At 41.4% G+C, this 16031-nt stretch overlaps 1 protein-coding gene across 1 annotated transcript in view; it reads left to right on the plus strand.

The window, feature by feature from the left end:
• LOC120044819 (armadillo repeat protein deleted in velo-cardio-facial syndrome homolog) overlaps positions 1-16031 on the plus strand; it is a 44977-nt gene that overhangs the window by 16000 nt on the left and 12946 nt on the right. The window contains exons 8-15 of the mRNA XM_038989489.1: positions 2420-2437; positions 5566-5637; positions 13587-13714; positions 13951-14101; positions 14211-14403; positions 14535-14646; positions 14792-14879; positions 15696-15748. Coding sequence (XP_038845417.1) covers positions 2420-2437; positions 5566-5637; positions 13587-13714; positions 13951-14101; positions 14211-14403; positions 14535-14646; positions 14792-14879; positions 15696-15748 — 815 coding nt within the window. The remainder of the gene's footprint in view (positions 1-2419; positions 2438-5565; positions 5638-13586; positions 13715-13950; positions 14102-14210; positions 14404-14534; positions 14647-14791; positions 14880-15695; positions 15749-16031) is intronic.

A 16031-nucleotide genomic window follows, 5' to 3' on the forward strand; every position in this document is an offset into this window, starting at 1 on the left:
GCAATTTCCAAATGCCTGAAGGTACCACGTTCATCTGTACAAACAATAGTACGCAAGTATAAACAACATGGGACCACGCAGCCGTCATACCGCTCAGGAAGGAGACACGTTTTGTCTCCTAGAGATGAACGTACTTTGGTGTGAAAAGTGCAAAACAATCCCAGAACAACAGCAAAGGACCTTGTGAAGATGCTGGAGGAAACAGGTACAAAAGTATCTATGTCCACAGTAAAACGAGTCCTATATCGTCATAACCTGAAAGGCCGCTCAGCAAGGAAGAAGCCACTGCTCCAAAACTGCCATAAAAAAGCCAGACTACGGTTTGCAACTGCACATGGGGACAAAGATCGTACTTTTTGGATAAATTTCCTCTGGTCTGATGAAACAAAAATAGAACTGTTTGGCCATAATGACCATTGTTATGTTTGGAGGAAAAAGGGGGAGGCTTGCAAGCTGAAGAACACCATCCCAACCGTGAAGCACAGGGGATTGCAGCATCATGTTGTGGGGGTGCTTTGCTGCAGGATGGACTGGTGCACTTCACAAAATAGATGGCATCATGAGGGAGGAAAATTATGTGAATATATTGAAGCAACATCTCAAGACATCAGTCAGGAAGTTAAAGCTTGGTCGCAAATGGGTCTTCCAAATGGACAATGACCCCAGGCATACTTCCAAAGTCGTGGCAAAATGGCTTAAGGACAACAAAGTCAAGGTATTGGAGTGGCCATCACTAAGCCCTGACCTCAATCCCATAGAAAATTTGTGGGCGGAACTGAAAAAGCATGTGCGAGTAAGGAGGCCTACAAACCTGACTCTACACCAGCTCTGTCTGGAGGAATGGGCCACAATTCACCAAACTTATTGCGGGAAGCTTGTGGAAGGCAACCCGAAACGTTTGACACCAAGTTAAAGAATTTAAAGGCAATACCAAATACTAATTGAGTGTATGTAACTTCTGACCCACTGGGAATGTGATGAAAGAAATAAAAGCTGAAATATATCACTCTCTCAACTATTATTCTGACATTTTACATTCATAAAATAAAGTGGTGATTCTAACTGACCTAAAACAATTTTTACTAGGATTAAATGTCAGGAAGTGTGAAAAACGGAGTTTAAATCTATTTGGCTAAGGTGTATGTAAACTTCCGACTTCAACTGTACGTTTTATCTATAATTTCTCTTCATATGACAAGGACTGAAAAGGATTTGCCAGTAGATTGTTGACTTCATTCATGATGATGACTGCTTGTCTAGCTTGCTAGCTAAGATTTTGAAAGTATGATGTTGACATGATCAGTCCAATCAAAGCTATGGTAAATATAACGTGATTTGATGCCATTTTATCTGTGACCAATGACCTTGAGCCTTCTTGGATGGGAACTTCTAATGTAACTCTTTGGCAGCACCCAAGGGGCTTGAATTTTCAAGCTCTCCTTGTAGATTTTGCAGTGACGTAGTGTCCTCATGAGTGACAGAACACTGAGCCAATCACGGCGCAACTAGAGAACGTTACCAACGGCTACGCTCTATTTTCCACTGGCTGCCCCACCACCACAGAAAGCACTGAGCTAGGCTGAAACACATGCATTTTGGAGCTGCCTTAGTCAAGAAAGCAAAAAAGAGACCATGTTTGTATGTGGCTTTATTAAATCAAATATATTTTTTTTACATTGTTTGCAAACTGATATGTGACACATTAATGTGTGTCGCATATCATAAAGAACAGGTGGGGATGAACAGGTAGGGCTCAGAGCCCCACCTGCCCTGAATGACGGTTCACCACTGTTCAAGATCACCTTTTCTATGTGACTTGTCAACTGATACAGTATTTACTGTCTCTCTGCTTACAGTGTATCAATGAAATCATATAATGAATGGAAAACAGTATATTATTATACATACAACCCAGGTATTTCAGCAGTGCATTGTAAACTACAATATAATTCCAAATGGTAGCACATGAGTGACTCTTTCCATTTTGTCCTATTGAGGCACACTGGCTGATCGAGAATGATCATGTAGTAATTAAGGCCACACCCAGTTCATTGTATTGTTAACAAATTACAAGAAAATCATATAAAAAGTTAAGTGAATATTGTATTTTGAAAAGCAGATAGATTAAATATGTATCCAAATTAAAAGGAGCAGCGAACAAGTGCCTTTGTGAATTTGTTTGTTGTACTCGGTCAATTAAAAATGTGCTTAGAGTTTCTAAAAATGAGCCATTTTGATGATCTGTTAAGATTTTTGTGCTTAGAGTTGTGAAATGTACCACATACTTTGGCAAGCATGTATAGGGGTAGAATTTGGTGATTTCTGGTGTAGTTTGTATTGCTGTAGTGCTATATTTGCCATTTGAAAATGTCTTCCTTATTTGTCTTTTGATTTGTTTCCTTCCATCACCATTCACAAGAGGAGTGGTTCAGTCAAAGTAAGTCTGTCTAAATAAATGAATTATATTTGACAATCAAAAAATGTAGTTTAATTCCAAAACGCTATTTATACATTTTCAAAAATGTTGGTAAAATAGCCTTCATTGTTTAAAGAAATTATGAAAGAGATTGGTGTGTTTTCTCACTATCTAACTATGGCATGGTGTTGTTCAATGACAGACATGTATTTGTTTAAAATCTATTACTTGGTTTCATTTCAGAGAGACAAATAATACTATATACTGTATCTGCCTCACTCTCAGAGAAATAAGTTGTATTGCTAGGTTTTACACAGTTAAATGTAATAAATAACTACATTTTTTATGAAGAAATGTACAAATTATACATTTATCAAATCAAATCAAATTGTATTTGACACGTGTCGAATACAGCAAATGTAGACCTTACAGTGAAATGCTTACTTACAAGGCCTTAACCAACAATGTAGTTTTCAGAAGAAATACCAAAAAAATAAGAAATACAAGTACAAATAATTAAAGAGCAAATAGGGGCAATGCAAATAGTCTGGGTAGCCATTTGATTAGAAGTTCAGGAGTCTTATGGCTTGGTGGTAGAAGCTGTTTAGAAGCCTCTTGGACCTAGACTTGGCGCTCCAGTACCACTTGCCTTGCGGTAGCAGAGAGAACAGTCTATGACTAGGGTGGCAGGAGTTTTTGACAATTTTTAGGGCCTTCCTCTGACACCTTCCTCCGACTGGTAGTGATGTACTGTGCCGTACGCACTACCCTCTGTAGTGACGTGCGATAGGAGGCCGAGCAGTTGCCATACCAGGCAGTGATGCAACCCGTCAGGATGCTCTCGATGGTGCAGCTGTAGAACGTTTTGAGGATCTGAGGACCCATGCCAAATAATTTCAGTCTCCTGAGGGGGAATAGGTTTTGTCGTGCCCTCTTCACGACTGTCTTGGTGTGCTTGGACCATGTTAGTTTGTTGGTGATGTGGACGTCAAGGAACTTGAATCTCTCAACCTGCTCCACTACAGCCCCGTCGATGAGAATGGGGGCGTGCTCGGCCCTCCTTTTTCTGTAGTCCACAATCATCTCCTTTGTCTTGATCACGTTGAGGGAGAGGTTGTTGTCCTTGCACCACACGGTCAGGTCTCTGACCTCCCCCCTATAGGCTGTCTCGTCGTTGTCGGTGATCAGGCCATCGGCAAACCTAATGATGGTGTTGGAGTTGTGCCTGGCCGTGCAGTCATGTGTGAACAGGGAGTACAGGAGGGGACTGAGCACGCACCCCTGAGGGGCCCCCGTGTTGAGGATCAGCATGGCTGATGTGTTGTTACCTACCCTTACCACCTAGGGGCGACCTATCAGGAAGTCTAGGATCCAGTTGCAGAGGGACGTGTTTAGTCCCAGGGTCCTTAGCTTAGTGATGAGCATTGAGGGCACGACTCCAACACCATCATTAAGTTTGCTGATGACACAACAGTGGTAGGTCTGATCACCGACCACGACGAGACGGCCTATAGGGAGGAGGTCAGAGACCTGACCGTGTGGTGACATCAATATAAGAATTCGGTAAAACAATTATTCCAATACAGTAATATGAAGCTCTTATCGACTGACTCTTTAGTCCAGGGGTTCCCAAACTGTTTCACTCAGGCCCCCCTTCCACCATTGGGGAACATCCCTTGCCCACCCTGCACGCCACATCTATTTCTATGGGCACAAGCACTGTTCATGACATAAACTGTTCACACCCCTCTTTTTGTCAGAGAGAAAATGTATCAGGTTTGAAGCATATTTGAAGCAATTTTACACTTTGTCATGGAGTGCAGAGGATATTTTGCAGTTTTAAAGCTAATGTTCCTTGCAATTCTATGCATTTTGCAATTTCTAATGTGTATCCATGTGATGTTTAAGTGACTCAAAAATGATGACAGGATTCGGGATTCAGGATTCAGGATTCCCACAGATTGAGAACCACTGTTCTAGTCCATTATTGATGCTTTGCCTGTTTGATGGTTAGACAGAAAGCGTAGCAGGATTTCGTATAAGTGTCCAAATTAGTGTCCCACTCCTTGAAAGCAGCAGCTCTAGCCTTTAGCTCAGTGCGGATGTTGCCTGTAATCCATGGCTTCTTGTTGGGATATGTATGTACGGTCACTGTGGGGCCGACGTTGTCAATGCACTTATTAAAGAAGCTGGTGACAGATGTGGGAAATTCCTCAATGCCATTGGATGAATCCCGGGACGTATTCCATATTCCATAGAGCATTGTTCCCCATCTGGCAGCGATTTTATTTGTCCCCCCAAGTTTTCAGAGCAAAAATAAATAAATTTGTTTTAATTTTTGGACCTAAAAGATTGTAAAAACACTAGCATATCAGCTCCGAGTGATTTTAATTTAGGAAATCTGTTCCAAAGTATTCCCACATATGTGCAACTTTGGGGCTTCTTGTGGTTAATTTGCAGTCTACAAATTATTTGTAATTATATTCTGGCCCCCTGACCTTCCGTTCAAGAAAAAAAATCAGTCCACAGCTGAATTTAGTTGATGATCCCAGCCCTAGAGTTATGGTCAGATTTGCCAAATGGAGGGCAAGGGAGAGCTTTGTATGCATCTCTGTGTGTGGAGTAAAGATGATCTACTGTTTTTTTTGCCTCTAGCTGCACAGTGACATACTGGTAGAAATTAGGTAAAACGGATTTCAGTTTTCAAAAACAAAATTTTCATTCACATCTAAAATAATGAATAAAAAAATCTGAAAACAGTCATATTTTACACATGCATGAAGGTACTCATAAGCAATCAATTCTGATGAAAAAAAACACAAATGTAAAAAATTGGTGCATATAGCGTTTTGGAAATAAACTCTTCAAATACATAATAATGTTCGATCAACTATGAGACTCCAGGACCTCTTCTCTGTGGTTGCTTGCCCTGTTGTCTACCTCAAGTCTTGAGCTTCAATGGAAGACCTTGGTATTTCTGACTCATTATCATCGTCATGTCTTTATACACTTCCCATGTTTTGATATTTCCTATTTACTGTGTGTGTCATACCTTGAGATTTCAATTGTGTTTTTTGCTAACCACGGTGTGTGTGTTTGTGTGTGTCTGGGTGTGTGTGTGCGTGCCTGCGTGTGTGTATTTTGTCTAGGCTGGAGAAATGGACCAGGTGACAAAAAATATGGTACACTGGATTTACCCAAACGCACACAACCAACAAAAGGTAAATATGGAGCATCTTTAGTGATCTGTGGATTGATCAAGACATGCAATTACATCACTTAATGAAGCATTCCAAAGACCTACAGTGTGGAAAGCCTTAACCTTGGCATGAGGCATCTATAAAATGTATTGTGCATGATGTAGAATAGTTCCCAATGTGTTATAATGTTAAGAAGTGACTGGATTGTATTGGAACCAATCAGACACAAAAGTAGACCGTTTGAATGCTATGATAGAATAACATGGTGCATACAAATGCTGTATGTCAGTTACTGTATGAGTACAATACAATATGGAATAGCTTGATGTGGTTTCTGTGGTTGCAGTACCTTCAGAAAGTAGTCATACTTTCTCAAATAACATTTTATTTGTCACATACACATGGTTAGCAGATGTTAATGCGAGTGTAGCGAAATGCTTGTGCTTCTAGTTCCGACCATGCAGTAATATCTAACAAGTAATCTATCTTAACAATTTCACAACAACTACCTTATACACACAAGTGTAAAGGAATGAATAAGAATATGTACATAAAAATATATAAATGAGTGATGGCCGAACGACATAGGCAAGATGCAGTAGATGGTATAGAGTACAGTATATACATATGAGATGAGTAATGTAGGGTATGTAAACATTATATAAAGTGGCATTGTTTAAAGTGGCTAGTGATACATTAATTACATAAATTTTTCCATTATTAAAGTGGCTAGAGTTGAGTCAGTATGTTGGCAGCAGCCACTCAATGTTAGTGATGGCTGTTCAACTTCCTACGGCTGAGATCGGCTGAGATCCCGTTAACGGGATCGACTTGACAATAGCCAGTGAAAGTGCAGGGCGCCAAATTCAAACAACAGAAATCTCATAATTAAAATTTCTCAAACATACAAGTATTTTACACCATTTTAAAGATAAACTTGTTGTTAATCCCACCACAGTGTCCGATTTTAAAAAGGCTTTATGACGAAAGCACACCATCTGATTATGTTAGGTCAGTACCTAGTCACAGAAAAACACAGCCATTTTTTAGCCAAAGAGAGGAGTCACAAAAAGCAGAAATAGAGATAAAATTAATCACTAACCTTTGATGATCTTCATCAGATGACACTCATAGGACTTCATGTTACAAAATACATGTATGTTTTGTTCGATAAAGTTCCTATTTATATCCAAAAATCTTAATTTACATTGGCGCGTTATGTTCAGTAATGTTTTGCCTCCAAAACATCCGGTGATTTTGCAGAGAGCCACATCAATTTACAGAAATACTCATAATAAACATTGATAAAAGAAACAAGTGTTATACATGGAACTTTAGATAAACTTCTCCTTAATGCAACCGCTGTGTCAGATTTCAAAAAAACTTTACGGAAAAAGCACACCATGCAATAATCTGAGTACGGCGCTCAGACACAAAAACAAGCCATACAGGTACCCGCCATGTTGTGGAGTCAACAGAAATCAGAAATAGCATTATAAATATTCACTTACCTTTGATGATCTTCATCAGAATGCACTGATGTCCAAATACCTCCTCTTTGTTCGCGCGTTTAGTTCAAAAATCCAAATTCATGACGTGCAGGCCAGACGATGTCTTTAGAAACGAAAAGGAAAGCAGCTACCTCTCACGGGGGCGCGCCTGAGTGAGCTCATGGCACTCTGCCAGACACCTGGTTGAAACAGCTCTCATTCCCTCATCCTTCACAGTAGAAGCCTGAAACAAGGTTCTAAAGACTGTTGACATCTAGTGGAAGCTTTAGGAAGTGCAATATGACCCCATAGACACTGTATATTGGATAGTCAAACCTACAAACCTCAGATTTCCCACCTACTGGTTGGATTTTCTCTCAGGTTTTTGCCTGCCATATGAGTTCTGTTAAACTCACAGACATCATTCAAACAGTTTTTGAGTGTTTTCTATCCACATATACTAATAATATGCATATATTAGCTTCTGGGCCTGAGTAGCAGGCAGTTTACTCTGGGCACCTTATTCATCCAAGCTACTCAATACTGCCCCCAGCCATAAGAAGTTAACTTCTTGGCGCACAGATCCCGATTACGGGATCATTTTCCTAAACAACCACTGAATTGCAGAGCGCCAAATTCAAAAATAATACTAAAAATATTTATAATCATGGAATCACAAGTGAAATATACCAAAGCACAGCTTAGCTTGTTGTTAATCCACCTATCGTGTCAGATTTTGAAAATATGCTTTACAGTGAAAGCAATCCAAGCGTTTGTGAGTGTATCAATCAATGCTAGAACAGCTAGCCTTAAATTAGCTTGGTCACGAAAGTCAGAAAAGCAATAAAATTGATCGCTTACCTTTGATAATCTTCGGATGTTTGCACTCACGAGACTCCCAGTTACACAATAAATGTTATTTTTGTTTGATAAATATTCGTTTTATAACAAAAAAACGCCATTTGGGTTGCGCGTTATGGTCAGAAAACCACATGCTCGTTCCGGTCCTGAAAGGCAGACGAAAATTCCAAAAAGTATCCGTAATGTTCGTAGAAACATGTCAAACGTTTTTTATAATCAATCCTCAGGTTGTTTTTAACATACATAATCGATAATATTTCAACCGGACGGTAACCTATTCAATAAAAGAGAGAAAGAAAATGTCGAGCTACCCCTCTCAGGAACTAATCAAAGGACACCTGACTCGTTTTGAAAAATGTCGCTCATTTTTCAAAATAAAAGCCTGAAACTATGTCTAAAGCCTGTTCACAGCCTGAGGAAGCCATTGGAAAAGGAATATGGTTGAAACCCCTTTAAATGGAAGAGGGGCAGGCAATGAAACTGGGCACAAAAAAAATAATAATGCACGTCCGGGTTGGATTTCCTCAGGTTTTCGCCCGCAAAATCAGTTTTGTTATACTCACAGACAATATTTTGACAGTTTTGGAAACTTTGGAGTGTTTTCTATCCTAATCTGTAAATTATATGCATATTCTACGATCTGGGCCTGAGAAATAGTCCGTTTACCTTGGGAACGTTATTAAAAAAAAAAAAAAAAAAAAAGAATCTGGCCCCTAGCGTCAAGAAGTTAACAGTCTGATGGCCTTGAGATAGAAGCTGTTTTTCAGTCTCTCGGTCCCCGCTTTGATGCACCTGTACTGACCTCGCCTTCTGGATGATAGCGGGGTGAACAGGCAGTGGCTTGGGTGGTTGTTGTCCTTGATGATCTTTTTGGCCTTCCTGTGACATCGGGTGGTGTAGGTGTCCTGGAGGGCAGGTAGTTTGCACCCGGTGATGCGTTGTGCAGACCTCACTACCCTCTGGAGAGCCTTGCGGTTATGGGCGGAGCAGTTTCCGTACCAGGCGGTGATACAGCCCGACAAGATGCTCTCGATTGTGCATCTGCAAAAGTTTGTGTGTGTTTGTTTTGTTGACATTGAGTGTGAGGTTATTTTCCTGACACCACACTCCGAGGGCCCTCACCTCCTCCCTGTAGGCCATCTCGTCGTTGTTGGTAATCAAGCCTACCACTGTAGTGTCGTCTGCAAACTTGATGATTGAGTTGGAGGCGTGCATGGCCACGCAGTCGTGGGTGAACAGGGAGTTCAGGAGAGGGCTGAGAATGCACCCTTGTGGGGCCCCAGTGTTGAGGATCAGCGGGGGGGAGATGTTGTTACCTACCCTCACCACCTGGGGGCGGCCCGTCAGGAAGTCCAGGACACAGTTGCACAGGGCGGGGTCGAGAACCAGGGTCTCGAGCTTAATGACGAGTTTGGAGGGTACTATGGTGTTAAATGCTGAGCTGCAGTTGATGAACAAAATTATTACATAGGTATTCCTCTTGTCCAGATGGGTTAGGGCTGTGTGCAGTGTGAGTGCGATTGCGTCGTCTGTGGACCTATTGGGGCGGTAAGCAAATTGGAGTGGGTCTAGGGTGTCAGGTAGGGTGGAGGTGATATGGTCCTTGACTAGTCTCTCAAAGCACTTCATGATGACGGAAGTGAGTGCTACGGGGCGGTAGTCATTTAGCTCAGTTACCTTAGGTTTCTTGGGAACAGGAACAATGGTGGCCCTCTTGAAGCATGTGGGAACAGCAGACTGGGATAAGGATTGATTGAATATGTCCGTAAACACACCAGCCAGCTGGTCTGCGCATGCTCTGAGGACGCGGCTGGGGATGCCGTCTGGGCCTGCAGCCTTGCGAGGGTTAATTAACACGTTTAAAAAAAAATCTCACGTTGGCTGCAGTGAAGGAGAGCCCGCAGGTTTTGGTAGCGGGCCGTGTCAGTGGCACTGTATTGTCCTCAAAGCGAGCAAAGAAGTTGTTTAGTCTGTCTGGGAGCAAGACATCGTGGTCCGCGACAGCAAGACATCGTGGTCCGCGACGGGGCTGGTTTTTCTTTTGTAGTCCGTGATTGACTGTAGACCCTGCCACATACCTCTCGTGTCTGAGCCGCTGAATTGCGACTCTACTTTGTCTCTATACTGAGGCTTAGCTTGTTTGATTGCCTTGTGGAGGGAATAGCTACACTGTTGGTATTCGGTCATGTTTCCGGTCACCTTGCCCTGATTAAAAGCAGTGGTTTGCGCTTTCAGTTTTGCGCGAATGCTGCCATCAATCCACGGTTTCTGGTTGGGGAATGTTTTAATAGATGCTGTGGGTACAACATCACCGATGCACTTGCTAATAAACTCGCTCACCAAATCAGCGTATTCATCAATGTTGTTGTTCGACGCTATGCGGAACATATCCCAGTCCACGTGATCAAAGCAATCTTGAAGCGTGGAATTCTATTGGTCGGACCAGCGTTGAACAGACCTGAGCACGGATGCTTCCTGTTTTAGTTTCTGTCTATAGGCTGGGAGCAACAAAATGGAGTCATGGTCAGCTGTTGTGTTACAGCCTGAATTCAAAATGGATTAAATTGTTGTTTTTTTCCTCACCCATCGACATACAGTACTCCATAATGACAAAGTGAAAACATGTTATTCGAAATGTTTGCAAATGTATTCATTTACATAAGTATTCACACCCCTGAGTCAATATATGTTGGAATCACCTTTGGCAGCGATTACCAATGTGAGTCTTTCTGGGTAAATCTAAGAGCTTTGCACACCTGGATTAAACAATATTTGCACATTATTCTATTTAAAATTCTTCAAGCTCTGTCAAGTTGGTTATTGATCATTGCTAGACAGCCATTTCCAAGTCTTTCCATAGATTTTCAAGCTGATTTTAAGTCAAAACTGTAACTATGCCACGCGGTAACATTCAATGTAATCTTGGTAAGCAACTCCAGTGGCCATGTGTTTTAGGTTATTGTCCTGCTGAAAGGTGAATTTGTCTCCCAGTGTCTGTTGGAAAGCAGACTGAACCAGCTTTTCCTCTAGAATTTTGCCTGTGCATAGCCCTATTCCGTTTATTTTTATCCTAAAAAACTCCCTAGTCCTTGCCGATGACAAACATACCCATAACATGATGCAGCCACCACTTGAAAATATGAAGAGTGGTACTGTAATGTATTGTGTTGGCCAATTTTTTTGCAGTTTTGTAGTGTCTTATTGCAAACAGGATTCATTTTGGGAATATTTTTATTCTGTACAGCCTTCCTTCTTTTCACTCTGCCATTTGTGTAGTAACTACAATGTTGTTGATCCATTGACAGTTTTCTCCTATCACAGTCATTAAACTCTGTTAAAAGTGACCATTGGCCTCATGGTGAAATCCCTGAGCGGTTTCCTTCCTCTCAGGCAATTGAGTTATCTTTGTAGTGACTGGGTGTATTGATACACCATCCAAAGTGTAATTAATAACTTTGTAATGTGCAAAGGGATATTCAATGTCTGCTTATTTTTTACCCATCTACCAATAGGTGCCCTTCTTTGCGAAAACCTCCCTGGAAAACCTCCCTGGAAAACCTCCCTGGTCTTTGTGGTTGAATCTGATTTTGAAATTCACAGATAATTGTATGTGTGGGGTACAGAGATGAGGTAGTTATTCAAAAATCATGTTAAACACTATTATTGCACACAGTCCATGCAACTTATTATGTGACTTGCTAAGCACATTTTTACTCCTGAACTTATTTAGGATTGCCATAACAAAGGGGTTGAATAGTTATTGACTCAAGACATTTTAGCTTTTAATTTTTATTAATTTGTAAACATGTCTAAAAACAGAATTCCACATTGACATTGTAGGGAATTGTGTGAAAGCCAGTGACACAAATCACAATTTAATCAATTTTAAATTTAGGCTGTAACACAAAGTCAAGGGGTGTGAATACTTTCTGAACGCCTTATATAGTGTTTGTATGTGCTTTTTTGTTTGAGGTGGGGGGAGGGAGCGGTGTGAACAGCTATTATAGGTTATATTCAGCATCAAATTAAGTGAGGATTTTAAGTATTTTGTGTCATGATGTGATCATAAGGCACTATGGCTTTTTTTGTGTATGAAATATGTGTGATTTATGCAGGCATTGTGTGATATCCCAGACTGTTGATAAGATTCTATACTAGTCATTGACATTCAGAAGATCAGACAAAAGATGACACCTTAGGAAAGAAGAGCGTTAGAGCTGAATCGATTATACAACTCTCTTCTTTATGACGTTGACATCATCGCAGCAGCTCTGCCGCTGTGGTTTGAATATGTTCAGATACATACATATTTATAAGTGAAACACAATGTAAGGCAAGATATTTAAAAAATCCCTGAGCATTGTAGATGTCTTTTGATGTAGAAGTCCAGACAGGTTCAAATGGAAAGTTTGGTCATGGCCCACCAGAGCCCATCTGAGTGTGTATGAGAGGATTACTGATGACACTGGGTAGCCATCCAGGTAGCACAAGTCTTATACCCTCAACAGAACCTGTGCGTCCGGATGTAGAGCCTTCCCTCGCTCCTGCCAGAGGATGCAATCCTTGTGATAATCAGGTTGCAAGCCCATGTAAGGATTAGACAGCATGTAAGCCTCGCAGCCAGCAGCAGCTTCCCAGCAGCTTCAGCTGGCTGAATATGGATGGAAAGCCTCTGGAAGACAGCCTGTAACAGAGTTCCTGTATATTTTCACTCCTGGCTGCTGGGGATGTGGGTATAGCTAGAAGCCTCTCACTCCAGTAAAATAGTACAGTCTGTGAATGAATATGGCTGAAGTTAGTGGGGGATACCGTATGTACACAGATGGATTTGTTAGCGGAGAAGAGCTCTGTGAGAGCTGATAAGATGTGGAGCCTGCAGCATTCAGTTGTTAATAATAGAATAGACATCCATGTTTACATGCTGTGTGGGTGTTTGCGCGTGTTTGTACAAAATGAAAGTTGGGAAAACATTTTGTAATTTCAAGCACAGTCCAAATCCCCTAGCCAGGCAGAACATTCCTTCAACATAAAATCAGTGTGAATATGAATTTGCACACACACAAGCATGGCTGAGCTTTAATTGGGGTTATTATCTATTTTGTGTACATTATATATTCTTTCTGAAATACTAATCCAATGATAATTTTGTGCTTCAGCTTCATAGCCTATCTATATTCTCTAGAGGAGGCATCTGATAGATGATACATATTTGCTCCTTGTCTTGCAGTGATCTGTTCATGGTTCTGGACCTTAAAACCATGACTATGAAAGAAGAGGTGTTTTGAGATGTTGTCTTTGATGTCATAAGAAACAACTACTGCATTTTTTTATATCATCCTGCGCTAAATCGTCACACTTTGACCTAAAAACTCCAAGCTGTCAGAAAAAGTATACTCTACCACTTCATAAAAGAAACAGTAGGGTGCAAGTCCTCAGTTCTATCACATCGGTTTTTCACTATGAAGTCTGAACTGTGCTAGCTTTATAAGCGCTATATGTGCTGTTTGGTTGCTGATTGGTGGCTTGAGAATCCACTGTGTCTCATCATATCAGTTCCAACGTGTATGAGAGTTCTCTACTGGTTGCAGACGTGCTGTTTCTCTCCCTTTTTCTCTGTAGGTCTGGAGCTGCTGTACCAGCCGGAGGTGGTGAGGTTGTACCTGTCTCTCCTCACTCGCAGTCAAAACCACAACACCCTGGAGGCAGCAGCCGGAGCTCTGCAGAACCTTGCTGCAGGACACTGGGCTGTGAGTGAAGGGCAATGGGGGAGAGGTTTATCTGAGGCTGTGGGAGAACAGAATGTTTGTTTCTCATCCCCTCTCTACCCCCCCTCTCTCTCTGTATGATGGGTGTATTGAAGTGTGGTTGAAAAGCTATCATGTATATAAAAGTATGATGTGTGAATCCTCACAAGTAGCACAATAGGAGTGTACAATTTATACATGACATCCTTCTATTATTCTCTCTCTGTGCCTTTTCTCAGTGGTCCAGTTACATCCGGGCCACAGTTAGGAAGGAGAAAGGTCTGCCTGTCCTGGTGGAGCTACTGCGTTCAGATGGTGATAAAGTGGTCCGGGCTGTAGCTATTGCTCTACGCAACCTGGCCATAGATCGACGGAACAAAGACCTCATAGGTACATGCACATAAACACATATGCACACATAAATGTATGCATGCACACACACGCAAGTGCACGCACACGCACACACACACGATAAATAATTTTACCCTTTGCCCCATAGGAAGCTATGCCATGAGGGACCTGGTCAGTAACCTGCCCAGTGGTCAGCAGCGACCAGCCAAGAACCTGGAAGGGGACACAGTGGTGGCCATTCTGAACACTATCCATGAGATCATCTCAGATAGCCCTGAGAATGCCCGTGGTCTCATACAGGGCCACGGCATCCAGAAACTGGTGGCCATCAACAAGACAAGGTAGATTATCATAGCATAGTATCTTTGGTGTTGGTTATGGGAGATGGTTTCAATTGGCTAGATGCTCAGTTCACCGTGTTGTACTCTCTCCTTTATGCTGGCTCTGGTTTATTCTGTTGTTTCTTTGCTAGCCAATCTGTGCGGGAGACCAAAGCAGCATCTCATGTCCTGCAGACAGTGTGGGCCTACAAGGACCTGAGAAATAGCCTCTACAAGGGAGGCTGGAACAAGAGCCACTTTAAGGTTTCGCATGGCATGCTGTAGAAGGCTGTATTCCCCATTCACTACACAGTCCAAATGGGTGGCACAAACACAGTCTGATATTGAGCACTGTATGGGACACTAGTTCATAATGGCATACTGAGTCTTCTTTCTTTTTTACCTTCAGTCAACAACTAGTGGAATGCCCAAAAAAACTAAGAGCGGAAAGTCAGCCTATGATGACATCACACTCCCTCTGATGGAGAAAAACCAAGGTCAGCATGAGACTGTATCTTCAGCATAAGTGTGTGTGTGTGTGTAGGGAGATTGACATTGACATTGGAAGTCTATCCATTCCTGAGCACATCGGGAAATGTCTTCAAAATCGGCCACTAGGGGCAACAGTGAGCGCTATTACTATCAAGTAGACTTGAGTAATCGCATGACTCTGGATCAGGTTAGATGTTTGATCCCAGTCGTGGACACTGTTTTTTTATTTTTTTAATCATATCCCAAACCATAACCTTTACCTTAACCATTCGGGAATGAATGCCTAAACTTAAGTTAAGTTAAGTAACTTTGGTTTGGAGAAATGGAACATACAGGGCAGCAGGAGTCAACCTAGGGATTCAAAAACACTTCAATATTTGATCTTTGGAGCAAATTCGAAATTTTCCTCGTTTAGAGAATATGGATGAAGGTCTAATTCTGCAGTGTGAGAACTTGTTGAAAGTGTGTGTGTGTTCGTGCAGATGTAGGATCTTCATTTGAGCCAGTTTTCTACAGTAGGAAAATAATCCTGCAGCCAGAGGACATTTGAATTATTATGTGGATTGCAATTAATGGACATTTTTGTCAGGGTTTCTTTAGGGAAAATCAATTCTGAAATTTCAAAGTGGAAATTACAAACTCAAACTTTAGAAGCCTTTTTAAAACTCAAATACACTACAAGTTTACATTTCCTGCTGTGCAGGAAAATTCTCAAACAAAAGAATGATTAAATTAAGATCCTACATCTGTGTGAGCCTGTTTCTTGTCATTTGAACACAAAATTACCTTTGTTTATTGTATCCTGTCTGTTTTTCCCACAGATGGATACTCCACCGTGGAGCAGTGTGACAGAGTGGGTGATGGATTACTCCAGGTCAGTAACACGGTACATATGAGCTCCTTACTATTCCTAAGGTCAGGAGTTTTTCAATGGTGACTCACAAGATTTTAAGGGCCAGTACAGTAAAAAACGTGATTTTCTTGTGTTTTATATATATTTCCACACTATGAGGTTGGAATAATACTGTTTTAATGCCATTTTAGTGTAAGAGGTGTTTGAAAAGACCGCCTGAAATTTCTACCAGTTTTGTTGGGATGGAGGTTTGGCTTGCCTGGTGACATTACCAGGCGGTAAATTAGTTAATAGACCAATAAGA

The sequence above is a fragment of the Salvelinus namaycush genome, chromosome 3 (genome assembly GCF_016432855.1).
Source record: "Salvelinus namaycush isolate Seneca chromosome 3, SaNama_1.0, whole genome shotgun sequence".
Taxonomy (NCBI): Eukaryota; Metazoa; Chordata; class Actinopteri; order Salmoniformes; family Salmonidae; genus Salvelinus; species Salvelinus namaycush.